Below are 24,924 nucleotides of genomic sequence, written 5' to 3'. Positions count from 1 at the left end.
GAATTTGTCCAGAGTCACACAGCTAGTAAGTGGCTGAGGTCAAATTTGAGCTCAGGTCCTCCTGACTCTAACCATTTCACCACCTAGTTGCCCCTATTATCTTGTTACATTTTGATTTAATGTTTTATGCTTAATATGGCATAGTCAAATAGAAATGTCAAAGTCAAATAGAAACAGGGGCCACTAAACCGTACATATTGAAGTAGTTTCCAAATGTATTGTTATTTATGAGTTATTTTATTTTATCTTAATTTTGTTAACTAATTTCCAATTACATTTTAATTTGGTTTGGGCTGTAGGCATGTCGTGGGTGGCATGTGGTGTATTTGACACCTCTGTTGTAGAAGAAAGTGCTAAAATGGGGTAATAGTAGGGTAATAATAATAATAGGGTAATAATGGGGTAAAAGCAGGGTATTAGGTTCATAGATCGAGGACTGGAGAGATCTTAGACACTACCAAGCCCAACTCCCTCATTTTATAGATGGGGAAACTGAGGTCCAGAGAGGTTAAGGAACTTGCCCCGGAGCCCGGGGTTCTAGTCCTCTTCAGCCATTGACTAGCTGCTTAAGCTTGAAGAAATCCGAAGCTTCTACAAGGCCAGGGTGGGAAGGAAGCGCTTTTCATGTATGTAGGACAGCCTGAAGGGAAGGGAAGGCAGGAGGTGGGAGGGTGAGTTCAGAAAGCCCATAAGGCACTTCTAGTCTCTGAGGCTGAGTGTCCTCATCTCTAAAATGGGGATGGTGGTGCTACTCACCCTGCCTTCTTCACAGGGTTGATCAGGGCTATCAGGTGGAAGACTAGGATGACTTTTGTCCTGACAATAGCAGGAAGAATGGGGAGCACGGTGTACGAGCGGCAGAAGGGCAGATCAAGGCTCAACAAAAGGAAGCAGTTCAAACTCCAAAGGGGATGTATGACTTTGGTTCAGTCCTGCTGCGGGTTAAATTTTGCAGCAAGAGGAACTTTCCAAAACTGAAATGAACGGACTGCTTTGGAAAGTAGTGAGCCTCTCATCATTCTAGGTCTTCAAGTAGAGTCCAGATGACCATTTGTCAGGGACACAAATGAAGCAGAATAGCCTAGTGGAGGGAATGCTGGGTTTGAAGTCAGGAAGACCTAGATTCTAATCTTTCTTTAGATACAGTGTCTGTGTGACCCTGGGCAAGTTCCTTAACCTCTCTGGATCTCAGTTTCCTTATCTGTAAAATGAGGGAGTTGGGTGTGGTAGTGTCTAAGATCCTTCCAGTTCTCCATCAATGAACCTATTATCTTACTTGCAGAGTGTATTCTTATTCAGGTATGAGTCAGATTAGATAAATGGGAGGGCCCTAACTCTGAGTTAGTGGTTTTTTTTCCTTTTTTGCTTTTTGGTGAGGCAATCAGGGTTAAGTGACTTGCCTAGGGTCACACAGCTAATAAGTGTCAAGCGTCTGAGGTCGGATTTGAACTCAGGTCCTCCTGACTCCAAGGTGGGAGCTTTGTCCACTGTGCCACCTAGCTGCCCCTTACAATAGTGTTTTTGCAAACTTTATAAAAGTCCCAAGCCCCACCTTCTACAAGATGATCTTTCTGATCTCTCTCCAAACTAGTGCCTTCCCTTTGTTATTATCTCCAATTTATCCTGTCTAGATCTTGCTTATATAGCGTTATTTGCATTTGGTTTCCTCCATTGGAACATGAACTCTCTGAGAGCCCAGCCTGCCTTTTGCCTTTCTTCGTATCCTGACTGACAGTAGGTGTTTAATACATACTACTTGACTATTATTTGACTTTTGTGATTTCACATATGCCATCATTAGGGAATGCTTTGAATCCCCATGAATAGTGTAGGGAATATGCTTTTTTTAAAAGTTAAAATGAAGTATGGTCATCTTAAAAGTTTCACCATTAAGACGATGTTAGGGCTCTAAGGCAGGAGACCAAAGGAAAGCAAGATCCTGGAGAGAAATATACGGCCAGGGTCTGAATTACAGAGTGTCAGATTGGAAAGGGACACGGGGGCCGCATGGTCCATCTACAACGTCCCCGACAAGAGACCACCCATCCTTTGGGTAAGGACCTCAAATGAAAGGACGCCCACTACTTCCTGAGGCGGCTTTCTCCATGTTTGGATAGCTTAGGGAGTTTTTTCCTTTCATTGAATTACAATCTGTTTCATTGCAGCTTCCTCTCTGTCCTTTTAGCTCAGCTCTTTGGGGCCCAGCAGAACAGGCCTGACGCCTTTTCTAAATAGCAGCCCTTCAGATGCTTGAAGACACGATCATGTTCTCCTTAAGTTTCCCCTTCTCCAGGTTGTTTGTTTAACTACATACAACATAGTTGATCATTGTGGCTGTCCTCCTGAACTAGTTCAACTCTATACTGTCATCTTCTCTTGAGTCCTTTGCCCTGTTATCATATTATCATTCTTGCCCTGCTAAGCCTCATCTTTAGGTCACTCACACCATCTACCTCTGCTCATGTCTTTTTTTTTTTTTTAAATGAGGCAATTGGGGTTAGGTGACTTGCCCAGGGTCACACAGGCAGTAAATGTCTGAGGCCGGATTTGAACTCAGGTCCTCCTGACTCCAGGCCTGGCATTCTATCCATTGCACCACCTAGCTGCCCTTTGCTCACATATTCTTGCCACTGAAACTGGAGAAAGTTAAGAAACTCTCCTGACTGGGTCTATTACAAATCTATGTTACATAACCTCAACTGAGCAATCACTCCTGTTAGGCAATCTTTTTAAACCTTTCTAATGATCTCACTATCCCACTCTCCACAATGGCTTTTCCAAAACTTTTCATCTTTCCTCATATCTCCTCCTGGCCCCCACCCTCTCAGCTGAGAGCCTTGCTTCTTATTTTTTTTTGGGGGGGGGAAGGGCTAGGCAATGGGGTTAAGTGATTTGCCCAGGGTCACACAGTTAGTGTCAAGTGTCTGGGTCACATTTGAACTCAGGTCCTCCTGACTCCAAGGCCAATGCTCTATCTACTGCGCCACCCAGCTGCCCTGCCTCTTATTTTACTGAAAAAAAAAAAAAGAGGGCATTTCCTGAGAGCTCTCTCTTCTCCTCTCCTCCTCATCTCTCACCACCCAGGTGCCTTCTGCCACTCTCTCCTTCACCCCATCTCGCATGAGGAGGTGACCCTTCTCCTTGCTAAGGCAAACCCCTCGACATGCACAGGTGACCCCACTGCATCCCATCTTCTCTGGTAGATTGCCACTTTTACCATCCCCACTCTTTCACTTATCTTTAGTCTCTCCTTGTTTATTGACTACTTCCTTATTGCTTACAAACATGCCTCAAAAAACCCTCACTTGGTCCATCCATCCCCACTAGTATCATCCTGCATCTGTCCTCTCTTTGTGGCTAAACTCCTTGAGAAGACCATCTACAATAGGTCTCCTAGTGGACCTACTGAGCTGGTGTTAGACATCTGAAACTCAACATATCCAAAACTGAACTCATTATCTTTCCCCCTAAAACCTTTCCCTCTTGGGGAAAGCTAGGTGGCGCAGTGGATAGAGGACTGGCCCTGGAGTCAGGAGGACCTGAGTTCAAATTCGGCCTCAGACAAAAAACGCTTACCACCTGTGTGGCTCTGAGCAAGTCACTTAACCCCAATCGCCTCACAAAACAAAAACAAAACTTTCCCTCTTCTTAACTTCCTGTTACTGTTGAGGGTACCACCGATCTAGTTCCCTTGGTTAACAATCTAGGTGTCAGCCCCAATGCCTTATTCTTTCTTATTCCCCATATCCAATCGGTTGCCAAATCCAGTCAATTTTACCTTCCTAACATCTCTTATCTATGCGCCTTCTCTCCTCTGATCCTGCCACCTCCCTGGTGCAAGCCCTCATCATCTTATGCTTGGATTATTGTTAACAGCCTGTCCAATTCTCCCTATTCCAGCCCACCCTCCACTAAGCTGTCAAAGTGATTTTCTGAAAGGGCAGGCCTAATCGTGCCATTTCCCTACTCAGTAAATTCCAGTGGCTCCCTGTCACCTCCAGGATGAAATACAAAATACGCCAGCATTCGAAGCCTTTTATAACCTTGCTCCCTCCTGCCTTTCCATTCTTCTTACATCTTACTCCCACATTTGTTCTGTGAGCCAGTGACGCTGGTCTCTTTGTTGTTCTTCCAACAAGACACTATCTCCCCACTCCAGGCATTTTTCACTGGCTTTCTCCTATACTCGTAATTTTCTCCCTCTGCACCTCCACCTCCTGGCTTCCCTCGGCTTCCTTCAGGTCCCAGCTAAAATCTCACCTTCCACAAGAAGACTTTCTTAATCTGCTACCTTCTGTCTCTTGATTATTCCCAATTTCTTTCTGCATGCATCTTGTTCATACATAGTTGTTTGCATATCTTCTCCCCATGTGTCTGTGAGCTCCTTGAGAGTAGGGACTGTCTTTTGTCTTTCTTTGTATCCCCAGCACTTAGCACAGTGACTGGTATATAGTAGGTGCTTAATAAATGCTTATTGACTGACAGATTCCTCAAGACACTCTCCAACTTCTCAACGTCTTTCCCACATTGGAGTACAGTGGCTTCTAAGTTGTCTGACCAGTGCATAGTACAGTGGCCCTGTTGCCTCTCTGTTCTTGATACTGCGATCCTCGATATAGGCTAAGATGATAGTTTTTTGGGACGACCAAATGACACTGTTAATAACAGTAATAGCTAGCATTTATGAAGTGCTTTAAGTTTTGTGATTTGCTTTACACATGTTCACTCATTTGATACTCACAACTCCAGGACATAGGTATTATTATTATACCTTGTTTACAGATGAAGAAACTGAGGCACAGAGAGACTGTGACTTGCCAGGGGTTCCGTAACTAGTAAGGTTCTGAGGCTTTGCACTTAGGTCTTCCTGAGTCCAAGTCCCCCGGCCTATCCACCGTGCCACCTAGCACACATTATTGGCCCTTATCGAAATTTCACACCATTAAACCCACCAGATCTTTTTCAGAAGAATTGCTCTTTAGCCGTGCTACCTCCATCTTGTCTTTGTGAAGTTGATTTTTTAAAAACTGGGATGTAGGATTTTTGCATTAATCCTATTACATTTCATCTTGTTAGATTTACTTAGCTTGTTGATTAGCCCATACCAATCGACTGGTTGACAGTGAGCTTGAGTCATCAAAGTCAAACTCTGGATTTGTGTATCTGGCTCAAGTCCAAAGCATGGAGGTCTGAGGGGAGGCAGGAGACGATCAGGGTAGCAGGCAGTGGGGTTTTTAGGCAGGACCAGACAAGGTCAATTTTGAATACATTAAGTCTCGAGCACTTGGCTATGCAAAAGTACTTTGCAAACAAAGCGCTCTATAAATGCTAGCTTTTTTGGTAATTATTACTTGGAAGACAGCCCTGGTCAGTCTCTAGGGAGAGCCTGGAAGGAAGGCTGGTGTGTGCAACAGAAAACTGCTAAGGACTTACCGGGTCTGATGAGTATTGGCCAGTAACAAAGAAAAGGAGAAGGGTGAGGAAATCAGGCAGATCTTGGTAATCCTGCCTTAATTTATTGTTGTTGTTCAGTTGTTTCAGTTGTGTCTAACTGTGACCCCATTTGGAGTTTTCTTGGCAAAGATACTAGAGTGGTTTGTCATTTCCTTCTCCAGTTCATTTTACAGATGAGGAAACTGAGGCAAACAGGGTTAAGGGACTTGCCCAAGGTCACACAGCTAGTAAAGGTCTGAGGCTGGATTTAAACTCCTGAAGATGAGTCTTCCTGACTCCAGACCAGGTGCTCTACCCACCGAACCACCTAGCTCCTTTAATTTATTTTAGATGATGACAATTCTTGGACATCTTTGGGCACCTGACCTCTTCCTCTTCTGCACCGCATGGGTTAGTGTTGGGCTTTTACTAATCCCCTTCCTAAAAAAAAAAATTTCAGCTCATTTTGTAGGTCCTGAATTTCTACACCCTATGTGTTTATTGGGGTCTATGAGAGACCTAAAGGCTAAGCTCTTACCACTCTGGTTTCCCTTACCAGCCCTATTCATGCTTTCACAATTAAATTCTAAAAGGTGATGACACATGGAATGCAGATGACATTGGATAGCTGAACCATATGCAGAGCTGGGTACACACTTTAAATGGAATATATTCAGAGAATGAAATCACATATTTCAAGGTGGGGGTGGGGAGAAGAGGGCCATGCATTCATTAAACATCTACTCTGTGCCAGCTACCGTGCTAAGTGTTTTCACAAATATTATCTCCTTTGATCTTCACGACAGCCTAGGGAGCTAGGTGTTATTCTCTCTATTTTACAGTTGAGGAAACTGAGGCAGAGGTTAAATGACTTGCCCAGGGGTCATTCAGCTAGTGTCTAAGGTTTGAGTTCATTGCTATCTCTGTTTATCTGAAAATCCTTAGTTTCAACCCTTGCAGAAGAAAATCTTTCAAAGATACACAAACACATTTTCTTGACTTCTTAGCTTTAGTAGTTTGAACATAAACCGGACTTTACTTTGATGACTAAGGATCCTGCAGTGCCTCCAGGCACTTTTGTGTAAACTCCCATTACACAGAAAACATAGACTTGGAAGATGTGGGAGATAGGACCCGATGTGTATTAGCCCCAAAACATGCCTAGGAATTTATTTTTTTCTGAAGGAATGCCCAGATATATTATTTTGATTTCTTGACATTTATCTCTTCTCAAAGTGCTCTAGCACACAGTAGGTGCTTGATGTATGTTTGTTAATCTGAATTGAACTTCCAAAGTGGAGTGGCAAGGGGGTGAGGTGGGGTGGGGGCGCATCCAGTGAGTTGAACATGCTGGTTCACCACTGGATGGCTCTTTCCAGTTCACCACTTCACAGCATGCAGAGATTGCCTATCTTTTGTGTCCCAGAGGACTCTGGACATGTGCATGTCCTTGCCTTTGAAACCACCTGTCCAGTAGTGAATGACTTTCTTTCTACCTGCTTCTTCTTGTTCGATCCATGCTGTTGCTAGGGCAAAGCAAGCAAGAGAGGTTCCTAGCAGAGCAGCAGCTGTGGTTGTGCTCACTTGACCACCTGGACTGGAGATGAGTTGGTCACAACTTTGCTTCTGGGATAATAGGCTACCTTGCCATCTTCCATCTATCAAAACCTTCTATTTTTAGCTGCCACCCTGGAAAAAAGGAGGTAAAGTCTACTTCTAGCCTACCTTGGAGTCAGGAAGACCTGAGTTCAAATTTGGTCTCAGACACTTATTAGCTATGTGACACTGGACAAGTCATTTAATTTCTGCCTCAGTTTCTTCAACTGTAAAATAATAGCACCTACCTGCAAGGTTGTTGTGAGGGCCAAATGAAATCATACCTGTAAAGTGCTTAGCACATGGTAGGTGCTATATAAATGCTTATTCCCTGTCTCCTTCCCCCCTTGCATTATCATTATTAGTAATGATAATAAATAGCAACAGGAACAAGGACCAGACCTGTGATTTCATTGCTATGTGGAACTCTCAGGTGAGGAAACTCCCTCCACCTGTGAGCACCTTCTCTGTTACAGCGGGTTGTTGGGAACATCAAGAAGTTAAATGACACACTCAATAGATGAGAAGGACAACACTCAAACTCAGGTCTTCCTGGCTTCAAGACCAGTTCTCTATCCACTATACCATGCTGCCTCATAATAAATAATACTGCCATTCATTTATATTGTGCTTTATGGTTACAAATCACAGCTCATTTCAGCCTCCCAACAACCTTAGGATTGACAGGCAGTCCAGGTATTATTCTCCCTCTTATACTGATGAGTAAACTGAGATAATTAAGCTTCAGGGGCTCTTTCTTGCCACTTGGATAAAAGACAAATTCCACAGTTTGGTATTTAAAGCCCTTTAGAACCCAACTCTCACCTAGCTTTCAAGACTGATTTCGTAGCACTGCTCCTCACACATGCAACGTGGTACAAACTGGCCTATTTGCTGTAAATCATTCACAACATTCCATCTCTGGCCTCCGGGACTTTGCCCAGGCTGAGCCTCATGCCTGGAATGCCCTCTCCTTAATTCCGTTCCTTGGCACCCTTAGCTTCCCTCAAGGCTCAGGCCCAGTGCTACCTCTTACAAGAGGCCTTTACTCAATTCTCCATTTGTTAGTACTCTCCCTCATCTACCACTTTGCATTTACTTTGCATATATTTTCTTTGTACTTAGGATCATAGAGCCATCTCATTTTATGTTTGAGGAAACTGAGGTATGGGGAAATTTAAGTGATTTGCTCAGGACGACTTATCTGTGTTTCTGGTGTTTTCCCCCATTAGAAATCTCTCTTAGCTTTGCAGTCTTTGTATCCCCAGAACCTAACATCTTGCCTGGTATACTGTAGTAGGCACTTAATAATTCCTGTGGAAATGAAGTTGTCACTTAAGCAAGGACACAGAGCTGGTAAGTGGCAAAGCCAAAACTCAAACCCAGGTCTGATTTGTCATTCTCGGCCCAGTGTCCTTTCTACCGTACTGCTATGCTCTTCAAACATCCTGTTGATCCCATGAGATGGAAGACAATCAGACCAAGTAAAGAAAGGGCAGAGGTTTCTATCTATTCCATTTTCACTGGCTTTACCTTTTTTTGTCATTTGGTCATTTTTCAGTCATGTCTGACTCTTCGTGACCCCATTTAGAGTTTTGTTGGCAAAGATACTGGAGTGGTTTGTCATTTCCTTCTCCAGCTCATTTTACAGATGAAGAAACTGAGGCAAACAGGGTTAAGTGACTTGCTCAGGGTCACACAGCTAGGAAGTAAGGTTGGATTTGAACTCAGGTCCTACTGACTCCAGGGCCGGCACTCTATCCACCGAGCCACCTAGTAGCCCTGTAGTAGGCTTTACCATAGTTGATGCTTAATTAATGCTCTCATTCATTCCTTTGCCATTGTCTAAGGAAGATCTGACATCTAGGTCATAAATAGTTGCTCTATTTCCTCCCCTAGAGAGCATCAGAATAATCAAACCACTTTCAATTTGACCTGCATGGCACCATCCAGACTCAGATGGCAGTACTTGGCCCTGGCAGGCTTCCTACATCCACTTCTCTAGTACCTCAGAAGGTCCCAGTCACTTGCCCTCTGACCCTTTGCTTGGCTCCTTCCAAGAGGCTGATTAATGACTCACCTTTTCTCGTGTCTCCCTGCCTGCCTCATTCAGTGGTTTGCTTTATTTACATGGTAGAGTTCTTGCAGGAGGTCATCTTTAGGTACATACTGGATTAAAGAGCAAACCCAGGAAAAGTTTAGCCTAAACCTGCCAATCATCCCTGTGAGAGGCATTAAGTATATTTTTAAAGTTCAAAATAAAAAAAAAAAGAGTATTTAAACTTTTTTTTTCCTTGAAGAAGAAAAGGCAGAAATACAAGTTATACTTCACTATGCATAGGAAATCATTTTAGGTTAGAAAAAAAGTCTTCATAGAGATTTGAAATCTCCTGCAAGGGTTCTTAACCTGGAGACTGTGAACTTTTTCTTTTTCTTTTTTTTTAAATATTTTGATAGCTTTATTTCAATAGAATTAGTTTCCTCTTGTTATTCCATGTATTTGTGTGTGTGTGTGCACTTAAAACATACTTCTGAGAAGAGTGGTCTAGATGCTTCACTGAAAAGGTTAAGAACCCCTGACCTAATGAATCATGTTCACCACAATTGTCAATCCCAACCCAGCTTGATAAACAGCATTTCTTTGTTACTTCTGCCAGGCTCTGGGAGGGATGGAGTTAGAAATCCATCAGATGAGTCTCTATGACAGAGGTGGGGGGTGGGCACCCACCTCTTTGTTGGTCACCCTTGGGAGAATGATGCGTGTTACCTGAGCTGGGTCCATTCTCACTCTTTGATGGATAGGCACTATTGCCTATTCACTATTGGGAACATCATACTGGAGACGCATCCCCAACCACTGAATTTCCTTCTGCTGAAGACCAGAAAGGGGGCAAGAGAAGGGGGGGGAAGAGGTGGTTCTTGGTGCCACCATGTTCCTATCCCTTTCTCTTCCCTTCATTGCACAGCCAAAGAACTTTACCATAGAAACAATTTACCCCATTACAAAAGCTGAATTATTATCAGAAGGGTAGGGGAAGTAAGATCAGTAAAAGGAAGAAAAGGATGTGGCAAAGTGGAAGGGCACCTGGCAGAAGACTTTGTCCTCAGGAGATCTGGGTTCTAGTCCTGGCTTTGCTGCTTAGTGGCCATGTGACCTTGGGAAACTGACCTAACCCCTCAGAGTCCTAGTTTCCTCATTATAGGATGGGGATAATAATATCTATCCCATCTCCCTCCTGGGAATGTTTTTTAATATCAAATAACATGTGTGGGAAAAGCTTTGTAACCACAAAGGGCCATCTTGGATAAGGGTGAGTGCCACTGGATACAATTTGAGAGGGAAGATTTGGCAAACAATCACATTGACAAATTTAAACAAAGAAGTATGAATTAATTTCAGTTACATTGTGAGGTAAGCTAGTTTTCATGGACCAGCTAAGAAGTTAAATACTATTATATAGAATCACTGAATCTCAGAGGTATAAAGGTCATATGTTGGGTGTTGTCTCTCTACCTGCTTTCCTGCCCTCCACATACTCATGGAAAAAGGGACACAGAGAAGGTGATGCCTCTTGAAGGCTGGAAGACAGAAATGAAATCAGCCTGGCATGGAGAACCTTCTCACTAAAAGCTTTGAATCTCCACAGGGGAGTCTGGTGACTTGGAAACTTACTCACCCCCTGCTTCTGCAACATCTGGTCATTCTTGACCTTGCTTTATTCCCATTGGACAACTCCATATGAACATCCTTTATGTTATATGTATGAATACACAGAGTACTGTTTCTATGGGCAGTTGCTGAATTTCAAGTGATTTCCACATAGGCTTTTGAAACATGTCTCATTTGAGGGACCACCTCAATACTGACCAACTGAGAAACCAACATTAAACAATAATTTTTAATTACTGTGGTTTTTTTAAAGGTTGCCTGAGAGTAGGGATTTTATTGGATCTCTACTGATATTGGGTTGTACTAGAGTCTGCCATTTTCTTGGAATGTGGAATGGATGCCCAAAGTTGGGACTTAATTTATATTTCATGATTAACTGTTAGTCGGTTGATCACATATTTAGGGCTGCTTCTAGAGAACACATATGAAAAAGATTCTCATTGTAGAAAACAGGACAGCAATAATTGCTTCTACCTCCATACTAGTATTAGGGTCAAGATCGTCACACTCTGACTCCTCGGAACTGTTGGTCTCCTTGTTTGGCAGCATGAGGAGGGGGAAGAAAGAGAAGAAAGTTAGAACACAGGCAGTTTACCCCAGTCAGAGCAGGAGAACGTCAGAGAGCGTGGGGAATGGGAAAACTGGCAGAGGGGACAAAAGAAATGCTTCAAAGGGATAGCGAGTTGCCAAGGGCAACAGCATGCTTTTGCCAAAGTAGCAGCAGCTATGATTTTATGCCATGGTCTGTCTGGTCAGATCGAGCAATGGAAGCGACAGAATGGATCATGGGTGCTATAGAACCAGGACTGTTGTCTTCTCTTTGGAGGCTGGAGGTTCTAAACAAGAAGGAAAGAATACTTTTGGTTCCCCATGGATAGAAGACAGGGACTGGGACTGTTATTTCATTCGTATAAGGAACTCCTAGGTGAGGAAATTCTTTCTAGTAATGCAGGTTGGTAGCTTCTCTGCAACTTATGGTCCTAAAGAATTGCCAAGGGGAAATGACTTGCCCAAGGTCATGTAGCCTATATGTGTCAGCAGTGAGACCAGCAAAAGGCTTTCTGGTTGGGCCTGCTTTGCTCAAGGCAAAAAACAAAACAAAACAACAAAACAACAACAACAAAAAACCCCCACACAGACAACTATGCCTTAAAATAAATGTAAACAGAAGCAAGCCTGCAATTTTCTCTTGGCTGATGGCAGACTTCTGCAGAAAGGTCCTAGCACACAGCACGCTAAGCTAGGCTGACAGAGTGCTATGTGGGAACCAGTGTCTGATGAAGCCTATGATCAGCTGGGCAGAGCTTTGCACAGGACTATATTGGGTGTCCTCTCTGTGCCCACCTCCCTTCCCTCTACACACTCATGGAAAACTGGATACAGGCAAAGAGTATGTCACTAAGTTGAGGTCTCCTGAACTCTGCAGGAAAGAAATAAAATGTAATTGAACCAACCTGGCATGGAGACCCTCTCACTCAAAACCTCAGTCTCCATAGAGAAGCTTGGTGGGTTAGAACTCTGCTCACTGCCCACCCCTGCAACCTCTGTCACTTTTAACCTTGCTATATTCTCATTGGCCAGATGAATGAAACCTCTTACTTTTCCTATCAGATAAAGTTATAGAAAACTTTGCTAAAAACATCTATATGGAACCAAGAAAAAAGTTTTTTTAAAAAGATACTTACTTGTATTGAAGATGCCAGGAAAAATTAAAGATTTAAAAAAAAAATTGATCTTGCATGCAAAATCCTGTTAACAAACTATTTGCTCTCTCAGTTGAAGGGGGAAAAAACCCAAAAAACCAAAATAAAAAAATACCTCCCCCAAACTTACTGGTGAGAATGCTGTGGGGTGGAAGAGGCAGGATGAGAGGTGGGGAGGGCACAGCTCCAAAATACCTTACTCACTTTAACTGAGACTTTGCTGCCCAGAATCTCCTTGGATTTACGAGGCCCTGTGGATTCATTTTTACCCGTGTTCTCCATTTCCGCCCGCTTTCTCATGCGTAGGGTATGCCATGAACATGACTTCCTGTTGTACCAAAAAATGCACCAATCAAAATGGCAGGTCAGAGTAGAAGTGAGGAGGCGTGAGAGGTCACCACCCTCTGAGGAGACGAAGAGCTCTGGCCAACTCCCAGCCTTCAGTGCCAGATGACCTGACATGCCAACTCTCCCCTTGATTGGCAAGACTGGCCTCAGTCCCACTTTGAAGTGAATTTTGTTACCTCTCCATCCTAAATTCAAAGAGATAACTACCTCTTAACACTATGGAGAAAGAAAGTAATGGCTGGTCAGTGGGCCTACAAGGGAAGGTTTGTTAACAGAGGTTGCTTCAATTGCTCCAAGGGAGCTGAATGGTCAATCAGCTCACAGTCTGAGTGAGGCATATGTTTGGGTGTGAAGAAAGGTGAGAGGAAAGGAAAGGAAGGAGTAACACTAGCTATCTGTCCTCTGCATTTATCTTGTGTGGACCTACCTATATAGGTCCACACAAGATATAGTGTCTTCACTATTAGAACGTAAGCTCGTGGAGGGCAGATCCTATATCTTTCTCTGTATCCCTAGCACTTAGGACAGTGCCAGGCACATAGTAAGCACTTAATAAATGCATGTTCTATTGATTGAGATTGTTAAAACCCAAATGATTGATTTGGACTTGGGGAGGACCTTATTCTATTAGAAATTCTACTCATGTTTAATTAAGCTTATGTTTCATTTCCAACAGTCAAATGATATGGATCATGGAGGCAATGATTTGGATAATTAGAGCAGGAAATCCCAGTACTCTATTTTTCTGGGCATTCTAGATCAAAGGCTGTTTCTGGTCTCCATTCTTTGTATGACCAAGCCCATTTTATGCATATTTCTTAGACAGCTGATATTTTCCTACTGAGAAAAGATGTAATTTCTGCTACCAGGTAATCATAAGTATGGAGTGGGTGGGAAGTAGTTGTTCCACCATTTCATCCCCATTTTGTCTCCTTTTATCCCAGTGATGAAGATGAGGTTTTGGATTGGCAGAAACCTGTTATTTGATCTAATGAAGTTGATCAGAGTACTTAAACCTCATTTGCATCATGATATAGTCAGAGGAAGAGAATCCCAAAGCCAAATCCCAAATATGGTTCACCATTTTGGGCAGGCTGATTACCACTTCCAGTCCTGTTTGGGGCAGGGTCTCTTCTCTATTTGCATGTGGTGGCAGCATCTTGGCTGAAGTCATAGTCTGGACAAAATGCTGCTTAGACTTGGCAGGGGCGATTTCTCAAAAACAAACAAAATCCCCCTAACCCAATCACACCCTTCACCGGCAAATTGTGATATACATAAAAAAGGCAAGAAAGAAGAGCCAGAACAGAGGCTTGGGGCCCAGTAGGGGAGAGGGAGGAGGAAGAACAGGATGATCCAGGAGAGGGCATGACTAAGTTCCAACCATCCACCACACCACCAGGGTCTTCACTTGCATGGGCGTTTTGCCATTTCACTAGCCACAGTGCTTGTAGCTCTGTCCTCTTCCAGTGTTTGCTCTTGGAGCAGTAATCAAATTAATATTATCATTGCAGCTAGGGAAGGCATTATTATCTAATATCCTCTGGCTTCACTCACAACCCCTATGATTGCCTAGACAAACTGCCTCTTATGGTCACCATTCCCCCATGTGTATGATGTCCCTTTATTGAAATGCAAGTTCCTTGAGGGCAGGCATGGACTATTTCATTTTTGTATTTATATTTATACCTCTGTGCCCAGTACAGTGTAGTAATAATAGGCAAATAGTAGGCAGATTTTTATTAGCTCTCAGTAGGGAATGTCAAGAAGAAAGGATCTAGGGAAGTTGTTTCAGGGGTCTCTCTGTATTGGGAAATGTGCTTGGTGAACTGCTGAGCTGTTATTATTAAAGAAATTTTTTTTATTAAAGAAATTAAAAAAAAATGTTTATAAATGTTTTGAAATGCCCCATAAAGTAGATTAGATCTCATTTGCCTTTGAAAAGGAGAGGGCTGCCTCATTTGTACATTCTAGCTATCTTCTTTAGAATCCTCAGCAACCTAGCAATGGAATGGAAGAGGTCAGCTCTGTGCCTACTTCCCTCCACATACTCATAGAAAAATGAACTTGGGGAAGGTATATGTCACTAGCTAGATCTCACACTGCCATGGATGTGGCTGAGATTTGGCTGAGATCTCTTCACTCCACTGAACTTAGTCCAGTTTACCTTGAAGCCTTGGTCTTAGCTTTGGTGGTCCTAATGGAGAAAGCTCTTGGGGAAACCTCCCTGTGTAAGTGGGTACAGGTATATTTTATGTGTTTACTTCTGAAGTGGGAAGGGAAGGGTACAAGAGGAGAGAATGTTTTCTACACATGTTAAGACCATCTATATTTTCTAGGTTGGCTCGATACAGCATTCGATCTATTAAGAACCAGGCACAGGGAGGGAGATACTTATTAATTGGTGAGGCCACAGGAAGCCAGAATTTGAGCTTTTCCATCCCAAAGAGTTAGTCATTATGACTTACGAATGTCCATCTGTTGGACATGAGCAGACAGAAATCCTGGGGTGGTCACTGGCTGGGTGACCAGCATTGTAGATGTTAAAACCAACTCAGCATGTTTTGTGCTCAAGGCATACCCTAGGGAAGCCTGGGAAGTGTTCCCTGTCACTAATACAAAAGACTAGATTTTAAGCCATTAGTTTCCATTCCCTTCCAATCTCGAAGGCTGCTGACAAAGACCCAGACTGACAGATTCAATCACCTCTTGTTCTCCCAGCCTGTGCCTTCCTTCCACCTTGAGATCATGCATTGACCAGAAATAGGCTGGACAGAGCCCAGCAGGCATCATTCTTCATCTTCTATGATGGTGGAAACCAACGGGTAGGAAGTGGGGTACAGATGAAAGGTGAAATGACCCAGAGGTGAGGAGTGGGAGGTGGGAGAGATGCTCTCCGTCCCAGAGGAGTAGCTCCTAAATCACAGAGCTGGGATTGCTCTACTGAGCAGGCACTTTGGAGCTTGGGGAAGTTTCATTCCCAAGCCCTGAGATTTTCTAGAGAGAATGGAGGGAAAGCGTAAGCAAAAATGAACTAGGGTCTGAACCGACAACATCAACTGGATCCTTCAGGTCTGGACAGCCAATGCCATTTTGATGTCAGACTAAGTCTGGAAGGACTATAGTCATTTGGAAGGATCAGGAATGATGCTGGGACTCCCCTTCTTCCCCAACCTAGAGGAAGGGTGAGAGCAGAAGCCACAATGAAGCCAGAGGCACCTGGTTCTTTGGACTCTGCTAACCAGAGGAAGCAATGGAAAAGTCCCTCACCCCACCGCTGCACACAGCTGCTGAAAGGGGCCAGAAGTGGGAGGGTGCAAGCCAGGTGACGAGGTCTACTGGAGCAGTTCCTTTATGTCATCCACCTTGAGATCATGCATTTGCCAGAAATAGGCTGGACAGAGCCCAGCAGGCATCATTCTTCATCTTCTGTGATGGTGGAAACCAACAGGTAGGGAAGGACCAGGAAGACTAGCCTGCTCTTCAACTATGACCACCCTTTTCTTTAATCCATTGCCTTTTTATCCCCAGGACCTGGCATGGCATGACACTTAACAAGTGGCTCGTTGGTTGATTGATTTCAAGGGGATAAGGGACAACCAAGGCTTTGGACCAACTTTTAAAATTTGAAGAGAAGGGGTGGGGGGAGACAGATTCAACCCACTCATTTCACTATAAGAGTAAATGTTATTCAGGTTTTGGGGCTCAGGGTAGGGAGAATGAAGGGTCAACTAATTCTTTAACCTCATTAAAACATGCTCATGGTGAAAATTTATTTTACATATTTAAAATAGTACATTTAAAATTATTAGTTACATTACAGGTACAATGATGAACATTGCGACTATCCAATATATTGCACACCCTGGCTTCATCCATATGGGTTTCTTTTAAATAGTGCAAAATACTTTATACAGGAATGTACTCTGAAGGATCTCACAATTAAAAAAAAAGAAATATCTTACAAATTACCAGGAACATATATTAAAGTAACAGGGAAATGGGGGTGGGGGCAGGAATGGGTTGAAAAAGTTACAAACTGTACAAAGAAATTCCCACCAAGTAACCCCCCCCAAAAAAAGTCCCCTCCATCCCCTGCCCCCTTCTTCCCCTGGGGACAGCAGCAGGCCTTCAGCCTACAGCAGGCATGGGGTTTGTGCTAAGGTGGGGTGTTTTTTATGTGTGTGTCATAATCAAAAAAAAAATATATATATATATCTCAGTAACTTAATACAACATAAATAGAAGTCCAGTCCAGTGAGTCCTGTGATGGGAGGCTCAAACAGAGCAACAGAAAGCATGCCTTTAATCACTCAGGGTTTCATTAAGGTTCTTTTCTTTTTCTTTCTTTTTTTTTTTTTAAGCAAATGAGGGGGCAAAGGGTTGGAGAAGGCGAAAAAAATGAACAGAAAGCCATGAACAAAAAGAAAAAACCAAAAACCAAAACTATCCGGCATGGACGCCCCCCATGGTGTGTGGTTCCAGCATTCAGACATTGGTTCCAGTGCACTGTCGAGCATGAGGAGCGGTAATTCCCTACTGTGTTGGATTTTTTTTTTTCCTAATCCATATACTGCTCTCCCGGGAAAGCCAACGTGGCACTTACTTGATGCTCGAGTCGCTATTTTCTGCTGCAGCTGTGGCTTTGGTGAGGGGCGCCAGGATGGTGCCCGGGACCCAGCCCTCGGCTGCAGGGGAATGATCACTAGCGGGCTGGTAGACCAGGCACATGTTCTGCTGGTTGACGGCGAGAACCTGGACCACCTCGCCCTGGCTCACGCAGATCTCGTTCTCTTTCAGTGCATAGTAATCTTTGATCACTGCCATGGATGAGGTCCCATTGCACCCTCCCATGTCGTTCTGGTAGAGAAGGAGGGGAAGAAAGAAGGGAGATGTCAAAGAAAACTTGAGGAGATCATTGCTTTGCTTCCTACTCCATAATTAAAAGCCCATGTAGGATCCCATTAGCGAGATTAGTCAGATGGACAGTGCTGGACTTGGACTCAGGAAGATACAAGTTCAAATCCAGCATCAGACACTTACTAGCTTTGTCACCTTGGGCAAGTCAGTGAACCTCACTCAGTTTCCTCATCTATAAAATGTAATACCAGCACCCAGCTTAGAACCATTGTGAGGATCAGATTTATACACACATATATGAAATATATATGTGTGTGTATATGAATGCTTTGCAAACATTAAAGTGCTACATAAATGTTGGTTATTGTTATTTTTGGCTGCTCCTCTGGAACAAAAACAATCTGTGTTTTAGCTAGAATCTGTCAGTGACACAATTTATTAATGTATAAGCATTCTGCTTGGAGAGAAGTTCTGATCCACAGAACATCCCCTGCTAATCCTTTGACCCAAGTGATTTCTAACTTTCATTTTATAGGCATCGTGAAACAAAGTGCAGAATTCCACAGCATCAAAAACCAAGATGACCTTCCAAGGAGCATCGTGTCCAGAACAAAGAAGCTTACAGTCCCCTGCTGTCTTCTACCCAAGTCAGACCTTAGCTGGAGCATGGTGTTCCATTCCAGGTGCCATATTTCAGAAAGCACATTGAAAGCATTCCATGGTGTGCAAGGATTTATTGAAGGAACTGGGAACATTTAACCTGAAGAAGAAAAGACTTAAGGGCCTAGGAGAGTAGTTTTAAAATATTTGAAGGGTTTTTATCATATAGAAGAAAATTTAGACTGATCAGATTGGCTCCCAGAGGGCAGAACAGCAGATTTTGGCTCACTGTAAGAAAACACTTACTTAATGAGCATTCCCAAGTTGAATGGGCATATTCAGGTGATGTTAGTTTGTTTCCCCATGGCTGGAGATCTGCAACCAGAGGTTAAAGAACTCATTGCTGAGAATGTTAAAAAGGAGATTCCTACTGGGTATGGCTTATAGTAGTTGACCTTTGAGTACCTTTCTAACTCAGACATTCTATGATAGTGAAAGAGCTTTGAAAATATAGCAATACAATTTTTTTTTTAAAGAAGTTCTATACTGTTTCCAAGCTGTTGAAATGTTGGGTATCCATGATATCATTAGAACCTCAGGAATTATTCTACCCCCTTTAACAGATGATGAAACTTAACAGCATCACCTCCATTAGACAATAGCATTGCTAGAGGTGGGTGAGTGGAACCAGCTGCTGTGGATACAGAAAATGGCCTTTCTCTTAAAACCACACCTGCCCCATGTTCTTGCAGGGGAGAAGTGATGTTTAGTTTGGGGGTATGAGATATGTGGGTCCAAACAGATTATATCCCAATGGCACAATTTTCAGGACACAAAGATTCCTAGCTATGCCCCTTACATACAAAGATGGGAATAAGGAGTTGGGGAGTAGATTGGTTTGTCAAACAAGCAGCTAAGGTTTAAAACACTACAGGTGTTATATCCTCTTGTCCTTTTCCTTAGGGCCTACGGACTGACTTCCATGCTTTCCTACCAGTAGGAGAAGGAACTAGACCCAACTTAATCCAATCTCCTCATTTGAAAGAGGAGGAAACAGGGACCCAAGAGAGGGCTGTGACTTGCTCAAGGCTCACCCCTTCTTCCCCTAAAGCTTTGAAATTAGTCTCCATCCTATTAATGTACTCACTTCTGACATCTATGCAGATAATCTCTCAGTATTATAATCCTTAGCAATAATACCTCATGACATGTCATTTGAAGCTTTACAAGGTGTTTTCTGCACCACAATCCTATGAAGCAGATGATGTCTGTATTATTATCCATATGTTGCTGCTGAGTCGTATCTGACTCTTTGCGGCCCCATTTGGGGTTTTCTTGGCAAAGATACTGGAGTGGTTTGCCATCTCCTTCTCAAGCTCATTTTATAGATGGGGAAATTGAGTGACTTTCCCCAGGGTCACCCAGCTAATAAGTGTCTGGAACCAGATTTGAACTCAGGAAGATTAGTATTCCTGACTCCAGGTCCTACACTCTATCCACCTTGCTACCTAGCTTCCTCATTCCCATTTTACAGATGAGGAGGGAGGGAGGGAGGAGGGGGGCGGAGAGAGAGAGACAAAGAGAGACAGAGAGAGAGAGAGAGACAGAGAGAGTGATTTGCTCATGGTCACAAAGCTAGTAGGTATCTGAGCTTGGATTTCAACCCCGCTCTTCTGACGCCAAGGCACACATTCTTTCCATCTGACATTTGTAATCTGTTAAGCAGCTGGGTCAATATTACCCACTAACTCACGGTGAGTACTTCTTTGTTAATTCTTTAGCATATCATGACAAACTGTTCATGTGAATTAAGCTAGCTCACATTAGTCAAAAGTGGGGTGAGGTAAGGATGTTTATTCATTCCCAAGAAATATGGAAGAATACACTGGTTCCTTTCCTTAGGATAGGCAGAGGGCACTGATCAGAACTTGTCAATCACAATTGGTTAAGACAAAAATCAACCCAAAATGGTATTTTAAAACTCTAGAGACAAAAGACTCTAAATCTGTAGGAAAAGAAATCCTTTAGGAGTTTCCATTCAAAAGATCACAGAATATCAGATCTGGAAATAGAATCCAGGTCTTGGGAAGCCCAGTCCAGTGTTCTTACTGGGTTACCACAATGGCCTTGGCTAGTAACATCTGGAGTGTTCAGACAGCTGTGTTTCTGGGTCTGGGCCTAGAGCAAACTCTGAACTATCCACACAGGGATGCTAGGAGTTCATAGATGACCTATAGCAAGTGTTTCATTCCAGGCTGGCTTTTTACTTCTTCCCTACCCTGCCAAGTACATTCCTTAACCACCTCTCTTTACCATCAACCAAAATATGCTCAGGGAATGTGAACTCATTTTAATAACAGCCTGAGTCAATCATCATTAGGAATGGCAATATTTTTTTTAAAAGCCACAGTGAATTCCAGGATCATAACTTTTGCATTATCCATGTCCTTGGTTTCCCCACCCCCTTTACTGTATATAAAAATAGCAGGATATTAGAGCCTGAAGGGACCATGGTGTTCTCTCTAGGACCTTTGTGTCCCGGACTCCTTCTCTTGACTGTTTTAAATGCATAAAATTATACTGGAATACAATTATCACAATATTTTTTAAAACCAAGTTCACAGACCCCAGGCTAAGAAGATTTGACCTAGTCCAGTCTCCCCATTTTACAGATGAGGAAGTTGAGAATTAATTGTTTTGAACTCCTAAATAGCCTGTAAGAACACCTCCTGGGAGCCCTGCAATACAGTCCTATTACAAACCCACATACCTTGCTGGGCTCATACTTGTCCCCAGGCTGGTGGTAGTCAAACCCTGGACTGCCATTGGAGGTAGATATCTTCAGAGGTGGCAGTGATGGGTTACGGCTGGAGCCCTTTGGGGGCTTTTCAGCCCCCACAGAGACGGCAGAGTAGGGCCTGGGGCTGGCCTGGGGTACTCTGGGAGGCTGGGTCCTCATGACGGCCGTGCTCCGTTCCTTCCGCTGATACTCAATCGGTGACTGTAGCGCTGTAGGAGAAGAGTCAGTTACCGATTCCTAATCTTCATTGAGTCAACTTGTGTCCCCTCCCTTCTGCAATATATGAGTGACTGTTGTGTGCGAGGTACTCTAGGGATCTCACGGGATGAGGAAGATGGGGAGGGCCTGCCTGCCCTCAAGGGCAGGAGCTTATAATCAATCAGGGGAAAGAAAAGAATTGTAAGGGCCAAGGAACAAATGACGGGTGCTCAGGTGAGAGAACAAAAGCACTGTGGGTCTTTGCCTATCAGGGATGTTGGGAAGAGATTCCTGCTCAGATAGGATCAGATGACCTCTGAGGTCCATCCCCACCCTGGGCATATGCAGCACATTTCATTAGGGTCTGCACCCAGGGAAATTTACCTTTTTTAAGGTGAGCATTTATTGAATCCTCTATTACAAAGGTCATTGTTTTTATTCAAACTAAAGATACTACAAGTTATTTTTTTAAAAATGTACATGTGTGTGTGCATGTGTATACATACATATGTGTGTATGTGTGTATATATATATATATTATATATATATATACACACACACATACACATAAACTGTACTTTAAAAATTCAAGCTTTGCCCAGGTTTCCTTTTAATGAAATCCTTCCCCTCCACTAACGATCAACCTTTTCAACCTTATCTTCTTGGCTAAAAAAAGCACCCCTCCAACTGGACCCTGCTGCTCTAGTCCTACACTTTGCCACGAAGGACCAGCAGTGGACTTCAACGATTAGTGGCTAGAGATAAAGCCTGTTGGAATGTAAAATATTTTTTTTTCTTTCTTACACATATCAACCAAAGAGTCTGGACAGAGACACGGAAAATAAAGTGGCCAGAAGGAAAAAGGACAAAAAAAGTCTAATTGAATTTCCCCTGACCTAGAACTAGCCAGTTACAAATGACTGAGATCCCCAGGTCCCACCTCAGGGAAGGAAGAAGGAGAGAAAGCACCATGGAGAGGGTTTAGAAGAAGTTGTAAAGGGGTGCTGGCACAAAGACTGACCAAGTCACTAGCCTCCTTTTTCCTCTTGCACCAGAGGATGTAGGAGAAGTGAATGGGAAAATAGAGGCAGGAAGCAGGAAAAAGGGGCAGGAAGGTGGTCTCCAGAGGCTGGAAGAACTGTCCCCCTATCCTGTCCTAATGCGTTGCTGGTACACCCATGATCCCAGCTGTGCTATTATGATTTCTGCCTTAGGGGGTCAAAGGAGAAAGGGGACGAGCCAGGCAATGCAACCTGACGGTAGCTACCAGCTCTGAGGTCTGAAATATGACTGTAAGAAAGTCATACAAGTCAAATTCCATTATAGCAAACTCCAAAAGTGTCCACATGGCTTTGCTATTATTGGAATATCATTATCTTGAATGTCACTTGAAGTAAGTGGGTCACCAGCCCTCTGGTGCTTGGAAACCATTTGGTATAACAGATGAATATACTTTCAAAAAATCCTTTATAGCAATGACATCTATGGGAGCAAGAACGTGTATTCTCTTATCCCATCTAAGGTCTCTGGAGGGACAGATTGGTCCTGTATTGTCTCCTGATAGCCAAATAAAGAACATCATATTGGGCTTTCACCATGTATCTCATTGGATGTATACCAAGAATGGGACTGGTCTTTGCCAACAGGGAAAACCAACCATCCAAAAAAAAACCCAAAACCTCCCTATTCCATCCCTTGACAGTGTGTGTATGGAACAAAGAAATATGTTTATGTAAGTGTTTACTATAGTTCAAAAAGACCTCATTAATCCAATGTAATTGGGGGAATGCCAGTCAGAATCATTAAAAAGTCTGAATTTTTTATATAAAGTTTAGCTTTTTTTTTCCCCCCAAACTTTAAAATCCATATAGCAAAAAGAACTAATTGTCAGCAAGTTGCCATGTGGCTAGGCCTGCTCTAATGAATCAATAGGGGTCATTTGTATTTGGGCGATCGGTGGTACATTTGCAAATGGAAGCTGTTCAAGTGTTTCTACAAGTTGAGTATAGTTATTTGTTCTTCTCGGCACAAGGGAGGTGTTCAGTCTGGAGGGGGGTGGTAGGGTAGGAAAATGACTGTGCTGTAAAGATAAGAGGCATCAATAAAACATTTTAAAAAAAGTTGAAACTTCTCTGTTTTTAAAGTATCCCCTGTAGTCTTTCAAAACTAATGGCTTTTTTTTTTGTATATTTCAGCACAACCTGCATCTGAATCACTGTTAGATTCCCAATTAGTATGGGCTTTGAGGAGGTTCTATTGGCTGTTGAAAAATTACATGCTGGGGCAGCTAAGTGGTGCAGCAGATAGAGCACTGGCCCAGGAGTCAGGAGGACCTGAGTTCAACTGGTCTCAGACACTTACTAGCTGTGTGACTCTGGGCAAGTCACTTAACCCTAATTGCCTTGCCAAAAAAAAAAAGAAAGAAAGAAAGAAAGAAAGAAAGAAAAATTACATGCTTTTATGGAAAACAATACCTAAAAGAATCTTTTAAAGATCTAATAATAATATAAAATAGTTAGCATTTAAATGAGACCTACTATGTGCCAGCCATTGTGCTAAGCACTTTGTCTCATTTGATCCTCATAATAATCCTGGACGGTAGGCGCTATCATTAACCCCATTTTACAGTTGAGGAAACTGAGGTAGACAGAGGTTAAGTGACTTACCCAGGGTCGTCTAGTTAGTAAATATTTGAGACTAGATTTGAATTCAGGTCGTCCTGACTCCAGGCGTGGAACTCTATCCACTGCTGGCTACATTCAAAGTGATACATATTCTCTCACGAGCAGTCACTGTTTGCTTAGGGCAGGTCCTGCATTTGCTCATGGAACAATAGCATTTCTAGTACAATTCCTTCATTTTATAGGTAAGCTGAGGAGCAGACAAGTGGTAGGAGTTGTCCAGAGTCAAGCGTCTAAAGCATTTTGTGTTGGCTTTGTTTATTTCCAGGGATCTCTTGATCCTCTGTTAATAGGAAGGCTGTTCTATATGATGAAAAGTTCCCAACTCCCTCCTTTTTAAATCTGCTTGGAGAAAATATCACCAACTCATGGGCCGTACAATCTTTTCCAGTGTGTGAAAAAGAAAAAAAAACTCCAATGCCAAACCACATGAGTAGGAATCAGAAAACCTGAATTCTAGTCCCAACATTACCACTAAATAGTTGTGGGACCTTAGACAAGTTCTTTTCGAATGAGGGGACTGGATTAGAGCACCTCTGTGGTCCCTGCCAAGTATCCAGAAAGTGTTTTGTCTGCATCAGACAATGAGTAAAATGACTCAGGGGATTTAAATGAATTTTTTTTTTGCTGGAGAGTTCCATAAAATAGGAGTTAGAAGTAGAAGGGGACCCAGAGATAATCTAGTCCAGCCCCATCATTTGATAGATGAGGAATTCAACTCAGGAGAGCTGAAGGGACTTTGGTAAGGGAACACAGCTAAGTGGTGACATGATTACAGATAATATTCCTAGCGTTTGGTCCAGGGGTCTCTACTACAGCATATTTTCTTTCTTGTTGGTTAGAAAACACTTTGAGGGGGGTCTGTGGGGGTGGGGAGAAGGAAAGGGAACACTAGATTTGGAGACAAAAGACCTGAGTTCAAGCCCTGTCTCTGTCATTTATTCACTGTGTGGAATTAGGCAAACTCAGAGTCTCTAGTGCCTCATCTGCAAAATGGGTAGTTGCATTACCTACCTGGCAGAATTGCTTTTATTA

General features: G+C 43.0%; 1 protein-coding gene across 5 annotated transcripts in view; it reads right to left on the bottom strand.

Annotated features, from left to right (window-relative positions):
• Positions 1–24,924, bottom strand: part of KALRN (kalirin RhoGEF kinase) — a 966,578-nt gene that overhangs the window by 50,035 nt on the left and 891,619 nt on the right. For 3 of the 5 annotated variants that reach the window (XM_027845153.1, XM_027845156.1, XM_027845157.1), the window contains 2 exons: positions 20,981–21,219; positions 16,495–17,610 (listed from right to left, as the gene is read on the bottom strand). In XM_027845153.1, coding sequence (XP_027700954.1) covers positions 17,353–17,610; positions 20,981–21,219 — 497 coding nt within the window. In that variant the 3' untranslated portion in view covers positions 16,495–17,352. Of the gene's footprint in view, positions 1–11,173; positions 11,234–12,606; positions 12,731–16,494; positions 17,611–19,289; positions 19,293–20,980; positions 21,220–24,924 lie in introns of those variants that run through there. The other 2 variants (XM_027845155.1, XM_027845154.1) reach the window with 2 other exon arrangements.

Source organism: Vombatus ursinus, unplaced genomic scaffold (genome assembly GCF_900497805.2).
Source record: "Vombatus ursinus unplaced genomic scaffold, bare-nosed wombat genome assembly UNPS02014959.1, whole genome shotgun sequence".
NCBI classification, from domain to species: domain Eukaryota; kingdom Metazoa; phylum Chordata; class Mammalia; order Diprotodontia; family Vombatidae; genus Vombatus; species Vombatus ursinus.
Note: the sequence above shows the minus strand (reverse complement) of the source record. Positions and strands in the feature narration are given on the sequence as shown.